Source organism: Trichechus manatus, unplaced genomic scaffold (assembly GCF_000243295.1).
Source record: "Trichechus manatus latirostris isolate Lorelei unplaced genomic scaffold, TriManLat1.0 scaffold00005, whole genome shotgun sequence".
Classification (NCBI taxonomy): Eukaryota; Metazoa; Chordata; class Mammalia; order Sirenia; family Trichechidae; genus Trichechus; species Trichechus manatus.
Window position 1 is genome coordinate 7,433,867 of NW_004443941.1, and position 10,638 is coordinate 7,444,504.

Sequence of the window (10,638 nt, forward strand, 5' to 3'; positions counted from 1 at the left end):
TTAGTGATTCTCGAGTCTATTCCGACTCATGCATGCAGAGAACTGCTCCACAGGGTTTTCACAGCTGTGATCTTCCAGAAGCAGATCGCCAGGCCTGTCTTCCGAGGCACCCCAGGTGGGTTCAAACTGCCAACCTTTCAGCTAGCTGTCGAGTGTCTAATGGTTCGTGCCACGCAGGCACTCCTCTGCTCTGACTTACACGCCCTTCTCCAAGTCTGCTGCTCAGCTTGTATCTCCTACATTTATGGAGTCCATGGTCTCTGAATGATGTACAGAAAAGGTCGCCCAGATTCCTCTTCTTTTACGCACATCTTGGAACGTGCAAGACCACCACCGTGGCACCCAGACGGCACGGGGCTTCAAGGCTCACTCACTCACACCACTGTCGTCAAGAGGAAGAGGTGACCGCCCTGCCAATGCCTGATTCTGAAGCCGCACTGAGGGAGGAGGGCAAAGCGGCAGGCAGCAAGGCACTGCACTGTCTGGGCCTGGCCTTACAAAACGTGAAGGTTCCAAGTCCCACGGAGCCTGTCTGCACTGCTCCTCAACAGGGCTTAAAGGATCACACCGCCTAAAATTCTCATTTGCAGCCCGTGGCCCAGGAGACTTGGAGTGAAGCACACACGTCACGGAAGACCAGAGCTTTTCAGATCCCAGAGCAGCAGAGCAAATTAATGTAAACTAAGATTATTAATGCCCTAACCCCTAAGATGTTTCTTTTTTATATTTTTACAACGTAAACGACTTCTCCGCTCACTTGCTGGTGAAACCTGAGCTTGGACCCACTCTGCGGGGAGGCACACACGTTCTGCAAGGCTGTCACGGTAGAGAGAGAGAGTTCTGGAGCCCGCAGGAAGGTCCGCTAGGAGACTCAGAGGAGGCAGGGCCCTCAGCCCCCACAAGCATTTCCTGTCTCCACTCCGCTGGCCCAGGATGACTCCTTGACCCCTCCCCACGTAAGTCATGAGCAAAGGACGGCACCTTCTAGATCTAGATAAACTGAAAGGCAGGGAAATGATTTTCCTAAGCTTCCCTTTACTATGAAGCATGACTAGCTCATCTTCAGTCTTAGGAACAGCATGCTCCAGGTTACAAAGACAAAGCTCTCTGCCTTCAGTGCTTAGCTGCTCTGTAACCACAGGAAAGTGGTGACCAGCCACAGTCCTGCATAAATCCCACTGAGACGTGTGCCACGCCAATTTTTCCCCCTTTACTGGGGAATTTTTAAAATTGCAGAGAAGAGGAACCAACTGATTACGGTATCTAAGAAAACAAAACCAACCCCCAGGGCGAAGAGGAACACACGGTCACCCTCTGGCTCCCCTCACCTGAGCTTGAAGACGTGCTTCTTCTTTTTGTAATCAACTGCCACTTCGCAGACGGCTTCTTTCAAAGTCACGGGGACCTCACTGTGGTAGGGGATTCCAGATGCCGCAGTCTTTGCATCTTTGTAGAAACCCATCTCTTGGTTGTTTATGACACAGTAAACGTTGTGCCATGACCTGAGCAGTAAAGAAGAATTAAGATGTGATCAACACGGTGAAGGTGGGAGACACCGAGGCATTTAGGAATCAAGGCAAGAAAACCCGGTGTCAAAAGCCCTAGCTAAATCTTGCTAAAACTAAACAATGGAACATAGGTCCTCAGGCGATGCCTGGACGGGGAAGACGGTGCTACAAGGACAGGATTACACGAGGGCTATGTCTGAGTTTAGGGAAAAACACAGTGCCCCCTTCCAATAAATGAAGGTACTCTCGGCTCTCATCGGAAAATTTTCATTAGTGTTTAGTATTCTCTGTAGTAACGAGGAACAGGTCAGGCTCCCTACCTGAAACCCACCTCTCCTTAAGCAAGGGCTCTACCAGGGCTCTGCCAGCCTCAGCTTCACTCTCTCTGGTTTGGCAACTTGACAGGGAGGTACGCAACCAGGGCGGCCATAAGCCTTCACGGCTGCTTTGAATGAGGTAGAAAAAGGCGGCCTTTCCCCAAGATGTGGCCAGCGGCCATAATGTAGTGATTTTATTAGACCAAGACACTTTTACTGCCACCCGCCTGTAAAAGCATGCAAATCTGGGCTAGCCTCACTGTGAACACTGGCCCTCAGATGGACTTCCTTGTGCAGTGTACAACCTGCCCGGCTGTCCATGGTGGCCCCAGATAGTTGAGTTTACTGTTTAAGCACACAGGCTTTGGAGTGAGACGTACGTTTCACTTCTGCTTTGCCATTTACCAGGTTTCTACAGAGGGGGGGCCTTCTTAACCTCTCAGAGCCTCTAGTTTCCTCATCTGTAAAACGGAGATCACAAAAATCGGGTTGTTGGGAGACCATGAACATAAGGACGGATACGCAGATAAGGTCAGGGGAGATGTCGAATATCTTTAAAAAGAATCCCACAAGGAGGAATCGTAGGATGAAGCCACTTCACTTCAGGTAGAGAAAACTCCTCAGCCTCAGTCTAGCAAACTCCTCCTCAAGATGAACTACTCAGGCCCCTTCTGGAGACTCCAACACACACTTAGCTCGTCCTTGTCTCAGTGAGAAAGAAGTACTCGTCCCACTCAGCACACACGCCCCGTCCGAGGCCAGCCAGGCCCAGCTCACTCTGTGATGTCCCGCCCTCCCACCTCACCACCTCAGCGCCTGCGGCCGTTACCTGCTGGAGGCTTTCTTGTTGTGAGTCTCCCACTCGTGCTTCCGATTGAGGACGCCCTCCATCTGGGCCGAGGGCGTCTCCTGGGTTCTGGCGGGCAGGGTGGCCGCGCTCTGGGCCGGGAGGGCACTCTTGGCTTTGCGGTTGGAGGTGGGGGAGGGGATGGGGCTGGACTCCTTTGAGCTCGTCCTCTGCTCCGCGGCACCGTTGACCATCTCTCCTGTGTCCGCTGTTTCTGCCATCTAGGGACAGCGGAGAGGCGGTTCAGGGAAGCCCTCGAGCCCCAGCGGCGACCACATCCACTCTGACTCGCACACGTGGCTGCGTATAAGTGCCTGGCACAGATCGAGGCAGTACAGTAAAACCGCTGCGCACCCCACAAAGCCAGCCGGGCACCGGGGACATTAGAAGGGGGGGGATGGATTAATACCCGCCCGTTCATGGGGAAACGAGAAAAGCGAAATGCCAGTGTGAGTTTTACTGCACTCCGCTCCTCTGATCGATCCGCGTTCTCTAACATAACTCTGGTCATTTCATCCCACGGTCACTTTAAAACAAAGGACGACAGAACAATCACGCGTATTAAATACGAGAGAGAGTGGACGTTATACAGCAGCCACCTTACAAACCAAGGATGCCCCCAGAAGGGCTGGACGTTGAAGCGAAAGGAGCATTCACAAACAGATCGAGAGACAACGCCATCAGAGCTGCACAGCACTCCCCCAAAACGAGGCAAGAAAAGACCTTTGGTTCCGGAAAATGCTCCCGGGCCCCCTCCTGCCCCCCCCAACAAACACATCGTCAGGAACACATGCAGAAATTAGGACAACGATCATGCATTTCGCATCAACCACCCCAGTTAGATGCTGGGACATAAGAGCTGGAAGGAAACAAGGCAAGTCAAACATCAACTTAACCACATCTGCCCAAGTTCTATCGTGAGTGGGTCGAAGTTTGTGTTAAAGGAGCTGGAAAAGGCAATCACAGTCACTCAGCACCACACAGCTATTTACCCCCAAACAAAGACAGAACCAGGGCCTTCCCCATCACGCGCTTGGCTGGTCGAGGTGCCTTGCTCCACTGAGGCGAGGGAGCCCAGACAGCCAGGCTTCCAGCGGAGGCGTCTTCGGGAGCCGTTCCTTCCCAAGCTCACTTAAATGGCAACCCTCACGACTTTCCGGCTTTGGAAACGCAGTAGGGTCTCCACTGATTATCACTTCCAGCCTGTGTGCCATCAACTGTGTACCATTAACTGCAGTGGCCCCTGGCTGACACGCTCGGGGCATGGATTAGCACGTTACTAAAGCTGGGTGTGGCTGACGCTTTAGTGGGTTACAATCTGCACCCCTTGTACACGGACAGACGTGGAGGTGTCAATGGCACGCTCATTAGATACCTTGCCCCGCCAATGCGGCCCAGAACCAAAATGACCCCAGATCAGGAGCAAGAGTCTCAACAGGGATAAACAGGGGGGCTGGCCACGGCTGCTTGGACACTCAGATCTGTCCACTCTTAGAAGTGGCTCTCCCAGTTAGGTCTCATCTCCATGGCTGGGCCCAACGCTTGATTTTCAAGGAGACTGATTCCTTGGAAAAGGGGCTGGGGAAAACTCGGGGAGGGAGAATCGTGGGTTATGCTACATCTATACAAACTATCAAAATTAGCATCCAGGTTTAGGAGGCTAGAGACTGTGCAATTTAAGAGTGTTTTTGATTGGAACCTATCACCCAGAGAACAGTGTGGAAAACAGACTATCAGGGCAGAAAGCATGGGGAAGAGGAAGGTGATTACCTGGCCTTACACATGACAGCCTACGGACACATGCTTACGGGCAATCAAAAAGACAAAAAAAACCCAAACCTGTTGCTGTCAAGTCGATTCCGACTCATAGCAACTCTAAAGGACAGAGAAGAACTGCCTCATAGAGTTTACACGGAGTGGCTGGTGGATTCGAACTGCCGATCTCCTGGTTAGCAGCTGAGCTCTTAACCCCCTGTGCCACCAGGGCTCCATATGGGCAATAAAAAATCAGAAAATCAAACCCACTGCCGTAGAGTCGATTCTGACTCATAGCGACCCTATATGGCAATGTTGTTAGGTGTCACTGAGTTGGTTCCGACTCACAGACCCCTACAGAACAGAGTAGAACAGCCCCACAGGGTTTCCAAGAAGCAGCTGGTGGATTTGAACTGCCGACCTTTTGGTTAGCAGCCGAGCTCTTAACCACTGTGCTGCCAGGGCTCCTTCCTATATGGCACTAGACTTAAATACTCCCCCCTCTCTCCCTCCCTCTCTCTCCTCATTTTTAAGGGGGGATGGAGGAGAAGAAATCACTGCAAAACAAAACCCTGCCGACTGGATTTTAAAGTCGACCGATCTGTTCTGGTGTGAGACTTCAGGACACGTTTGGTGAGGAAGAAAAGGGAGTGTGGTCTGGACGCCTGTGACAGGTGTGAGTCCAAGATACACAGGGTTAGTATGTACAGAAACCAGGTTAAAAAAAAATTTAGTGCTGCAGGTTTGACTTGAAAACTGCTAGTGACAGCAATGACATGGCTAGGGAGACGTTTACTTGAGTGAGGCTAAAACATATCACACGCTTGGTCAGGCTTCAAGGTGGGTGAAAGGCCAAGGAAGCCTCTTCTGAGAGAATTTCTGCAGCAAAAATTTTTTCTTGAGAGTTAGAAGGAAAGAGAACACCCCAAACCAGTATGCAGAGAGAATTAATGTTTATGCAAATGAACTACTAACCAAGAAAACGAGGAAAATAAAAGGAACAAAATGAATTTTAATGGACATGTGCTTTAAGCATGCTGACAACGAACACCACACCACCAGGGACAAACATCAAAAGCAAATCACAGCGCTGCCGTCAGAGAATACATGGGGTACAGCTCCCCGCCCCCGCCCCCACGCTGCTTCTCTTTCGCAATTAGTCCAGAGTGCTTTAGTGGCTGGATCACCTGGGAGATTTAACTCAGGACGCGAACACAAATGCAACGTGACAACTAGTAGCACAAGGAACACCCCATTTGGTTTTCAAAGTGCGTGAAGCAACGCTATTTTCAGTCCATTAGCTTGAGTCTCTGCACTGTACTCCAAAGAATGAAAAGGCGTGTCTTTTCCCAATAGAATTCAATTGCAATCAAAAATTTGTTCTGGCGATTGGCAGTTTTCAACTCTAGATAAAAATAAGGCATTGAGAGCAAACACCAAAAGTGTCACGGTGCTCTTTCTGTATCTGCTTATGTTGCTGGTTGTTTTTTGGTCTTCTGGATATAAAAAGCATAAAATTGGATATCAGTCCGGATGACACAAAATTTAAACATATGTATATATATACGGAAGCGTCACATATATACATATACACGAATGTCACACACAGTATGATCTGGAGCCAGAAAGACACATGTGGGGGCTCCCTACTGACCAAATGTGAAATGGCAACTTTCTCTAAAACAGACTTTGGTGTGTTTTAAGGCAGAGACCCAGTAATGGTGCACGCTACCCCCGGAACATAAGAAGCTTCTTGGCATCTATCTATATACCCATCTACGGTCACAAGTAGATAGATATGCACATAGAGATACGGAAAACAAGATGCTATATGATGTTATCCTGACAAAAGAAAGAAAAAAAGACATGCATCATGAAATGAAAAGACAAATTAGACTTAACTCATGGAGAACACGTATCAAAACAGGTTTCTGATTCCACTAACATATCTAAATATGGCAAATGATCAAGTGAATAAACGTCTCACAAGGTGTGGATGTCACAGGGATTTGGTTTTGTTTTGATCAGTACCAGGAAATTGCCTCTTTCATCAGCGTTTTTCCTAAGGAACAGGATTTTCTGTTAAATCTTGTCGACCCCTCCTAGTGGTCTGGTAAATGCCATCCCCAAAGACTCCTTATTAGAACTCAACAAAAGGCCTGGAGAAAATGAAAACATGTATCCGGAGGCCCATCCGAGGCAGACGGTGGGGTCCATGTCTACAGAGGCACTACAATTAGCTCTGAAGCCAGGAGCCACCGAGGGCTCCTAGGGACGGTCTACCAAGTGCGTCGTTCAAGTAATCAGGACAAACCAGAAATGGCTTTTGTTCCATTTGTTTGAAAAATTACAAGTTTGACACCCTGAAGTCATCAACCGAATGGAGAGGCCTGGAAATCCGGTAGGCAGGCCTCCGGAACAGACGCTGAGAACTGCCGTCACCTGCTGCGTCCCCGTCCCCGCCAGCCGTGCCAACGGGGACCAGGTGGAGGCAGCGCTCAGCAGGCACTTTATTCCCGAGGCCGTGGCGGCATGGTCTGCTGTCACTAAGGCCTAGAGTTCTCGATTCAGGACTTGGCAGGAACATACGAGAGGGACTTGTTTGTAAAAAGCGACAAATGATTGGAGGGTCTCAAAATGCTTGAGACTCTTGAGTTTCCCAATTAGATCCAACTTCCCTTTTTGGTTTTTTTAATCATCTTCAGTAAATGAATGCACCTTTCATGGCATGTTACACAGCTGATTTTCGGTTTTAATTGAGGTACAGAAGTCTCCCTCATTATGACTGAACTAGTGCAGTATAACCACCACCTTCAACCAGGTTAATCACATCTGGAAAGCGGGCCACGGAGAGCCCAGTCCTGCACCGTTAGTATAACTGGATGAGTCATACCTGTCCGATTCTAGTTTTCATCTTCATTGTGCTGTAATCGCATCTAATTTCAATTACTCATGTAAGGTTTTCGCTGTAAAATCTTGATATAGCAAGAAGCTCACAATAAAATAAAACAAACAAACAAAAAAATAAGTATGCTGCTTGAAGGCAAACTGAGCATATGTCACTGAAAAGACTCAAACATGAAGATTCAATGCCAAAACACGAAACCAAGGCAGGCTATGAATTAAGTAAAAAAATTAACACTGTGGGTGAAGTGGGAGTCAAAAGGCCAAACCGACAGGATCTGCAAAGAGTGAGTCTTGACAAATGGTGGCGGGTTTCGCAGTCCAGACTAAGGCTGGTCACTGGCTGTCCGTCTGCTATTAAAGTTTTTGTAGTTTTGGTAGGTTTGGGAGCGGTAACTAACCCGTGGAGATCCCTGTTCAGCTGGCAAACCGTTCTGGGAAATTTGCTCTCCTTTGGAAGTATCCCTGTTGGGTGAGGGGGCGGAAAAAGAAAAAGGAAGAAGAAGGGAGGGGAAGAAGGGGAAGGGGAGAAAAAGAGAGAGAGGGAAACAAGGGAGGGGAGAGAAGAGAACACCACCAGTCAATTTTATGACAAGCTTTCTCCCTGAAAAACCCACGCAACCCTCTTTTACCGAATTTTTTTTTTTAAACCTGAAGCTTCCAAGTGTTTCAAGCAGACCCTAGAGAGAAACAAAACTCCGCTCCCATGCCTGCCTCACAGGTGCCCCTCCTCCGCCCCCATGAAGCCAAGTGTGCTTGCGTGGACTTCTTACCACAGCAAAACAACACGCCTTTCAGAAACGGAGGGTAATTTCCACTTGTTACTATAAAGACACCAGGAACGTAAAAAAAAAAGCATCCCCCAAAGTGTTACCACAAACCCGCTGGCCTGAAATGTGGGTGGTTCAGCCTGTCCATTTAAAAAGATAAGGAGGTTGTGTGTGTGTGTGTCTGTGGGCAAGTCAGGGTGCCCCGAAGTTAGTCAGGGGTGACGCTACAGTTTATAAGCACCTACAGGAACAATTCACAGGAAGGGCATGCGGTGAGGCCTGGCACAGCCAGGCTCAGACAGGGCGCTCCACAGAGCTCACTGGTCACCGAGGTGACGTCTGCAGCTCGCGAGCCAGCACCCTGACTCACCACTGCTGTTGGGACTCGGCCTCCTCTGAAACCTTCGTGCTCGGCTCGGGAGAAGGTGGCCGCCTCTTCCTCTCCTCTTCCTCTTGCTGTCTGCGCACTTCCAATAACTCCAACTGAGGGGAAAACACAGTGACATTCAGCAGAGGCCCCGACTGTGCCTCTCGTAAGGGAAGTTCCTCATAAGAAATGCACAAAGTCCTCCTGCTGAGTTTTCTAGGGTGGGTCACAATGGACAAACAAGAGCTCTAACATTCTAAGCAAAATGACATTAGGGTCACGGGAACTGCAGCTACAACCTGAAACTACAGAACCTGATGTCTGAGGGAAAAGTCAGCTCTACCCCACGGGCTAGCAAAACTCCTGTGACCTGCTTGTGACCTCCACTTTGCTTAGGGTCCATGCTGACTTTCCACCTGAGCTCAAACACCACTAAGACAGAGCTGCAAGAATCCTCAAGGAAGCATCTTGGGCAATAACATGGATTAGCATTCAGCAAAAACCCAAACAACACAACCACCCACCCCACACACACCGAGTCATCTGACGGAAAACCAAGCCAGTTTATGAGAAATATGCACGCACCAAAAGTATCCCGTTTTAACACAAAAGTACACGGGTACATTTTAAATCCCCAGAATCGTAGAAATTGGAAAGAAACGCCATTTTTGTACGTGGCAAACGAGCTGCCTTCTACTAGGACTGCAAAGTCTTGGCGGGGAAACACCACTGAGTAAGCCCTATTCTAAGGCCTTTAGGGTGGCAGAGGAGGGTATCAGGAATGGGGAGAATGTTTCAATGGCCTAGAATCGCGCTGCTCCTTGCTGGAAATTCTAATTCTGAAATTCTGGGAAAAAACTTAAGGGTCTATCCTCTGGAAATCAAAGTTTCTGGGAGATTTAGGGAAAAAAGCAGATGGAAAGAGACAAACAAGCCCCATCATTCAATTCCCAGGCACGATGCTGTTATAAGCGATCCTAAATCCAGGTGACCGGGCGGAGGTGCCCAGGAAGTGACTGAGGAGGTACTAGCCCTGGACACTCTCCCCAGGTCCTGCACCAAGAGAGCCACCAACTTCAGAAGGCCGCGCTGCTGCCAACCTGAGCAATAACATGGATTCTCTGGTCAGAGAGGCACACAGGGATACGAGCCCGTCCGTGAGAACCAACAGCAAGGCACGCCAGCACCCCGGCCGCTTACTGTTGTCAGCCTTTCCAAGGCGGAGAATCTCTCGTCCCAGGTGGCTGCCGACTTCTCAAATGCCTCATGGCGCTTGATGAGCTTCTCCACCTCGTCCACGCTCTGGCCGATCTCTCGGCTGGATAGGTATGGCTCCTGTCCGAGCAGCCAGGCCTCGGCCACACTGGCGTCCCTTGAGAACTGATGGACCTCCAGAACTGCAGAGGGTGGCAAGAGTGAGCGCCGGACAGCGTTTCAGTCATGGCGGCTTGTTTCACGGTACTGCCGCCACCTGGTGGCAGCTGCCGGAACAACCAGCTTACAGTCTAGATCAGCACTGCCCAACATAAATACAATGCGGGTCCACGTGTGACTTTAAATTTTCTAGCCACACATTGAAAAGAAACAGGTGAAATTAATTTTAGCAATATATTTTACTTAACCAAATATATCCAAAATACTATCTCAACGTGTAATCGGTATAACGGGGCCCTGGTGGCACAATGGTTATGGCCTTCGGTTGCTAACCCAAAGGTTGGACTTGGAACCCACCAGCGGCTTTGTGGGAGAAAAGACCTGGCAATCTGCTCCCATAAAGATTACAGCTTAGGAAACCCTATAGGGGCAGTTCTACCTTGTCCTATAGGGTCGCTATGAGTCAGAATGGACTCAACAGCACAGTAATATAATCAGCATAAAAGAATTATTGAGATATGTTAACTTTTTTTTTTGAGGTATCGGAAATCTGACGTGACTGTTCTACTGACAGTACATCTCAATTTGGACTGGCCACGCGTGAGGTGCTCAGGAGCCCCGTGGACGGTGGTGCCATGTTGGACAGCCCAGGTCTAGACATCGATCTCGGTCTGGACCGGCCACACGTGAGGTGCTCAGGGGCCCCCTGTGGATGGTGGTGCCATGTTGGACAGCCCAGGTCTAGACATCCATCTCGGTCTGGACCGGCCACACGTGAGGTGCTCAGGAGCCCCCT

At 49.5% G+C, this 10,638-nt stretch overlaps 1 protein-coding gene across 1 annotated transcript in view; it reads right to left on the reverse strand.

Moving 5' to 3' along the window:
- Window positions 1-10,638, reverse strand: part of SPTBN1 (spectrin beta, non-erythrocytic 1) — a 153,577-nt gene that overhangs the window by 2,385 nt on the left and 140,554 nt on the right. The window contains exons 27-32 of the mRNA XM_023734522.1: window positions 9,669-9,865; window positions 8,472-8,584; window positions 7,733-7,796; window positions 2,655-2,893; window positions 1,329-1,502; window positions 200-215 (exon numbers count right to left, since the gene is read on the reverse strand). Coding sequence (XP_023590290.1) covers window positions 200-215; window positions 1,329-1,502; window positions 2,655-2,893; window positions 7,733-7,796; window positions 8,472-8,584; window positions 9,669-9,865 — 803 coding nt within the window. The remainder of the gene's footprint in view (window positions 1-199; window positions 216-1,328; window positions 1,503-2,654; window positions 2,894-7,732; window positions 7,797-8,471; window positions 8,585-9,668; window positions 9,866-10,638) is intronic.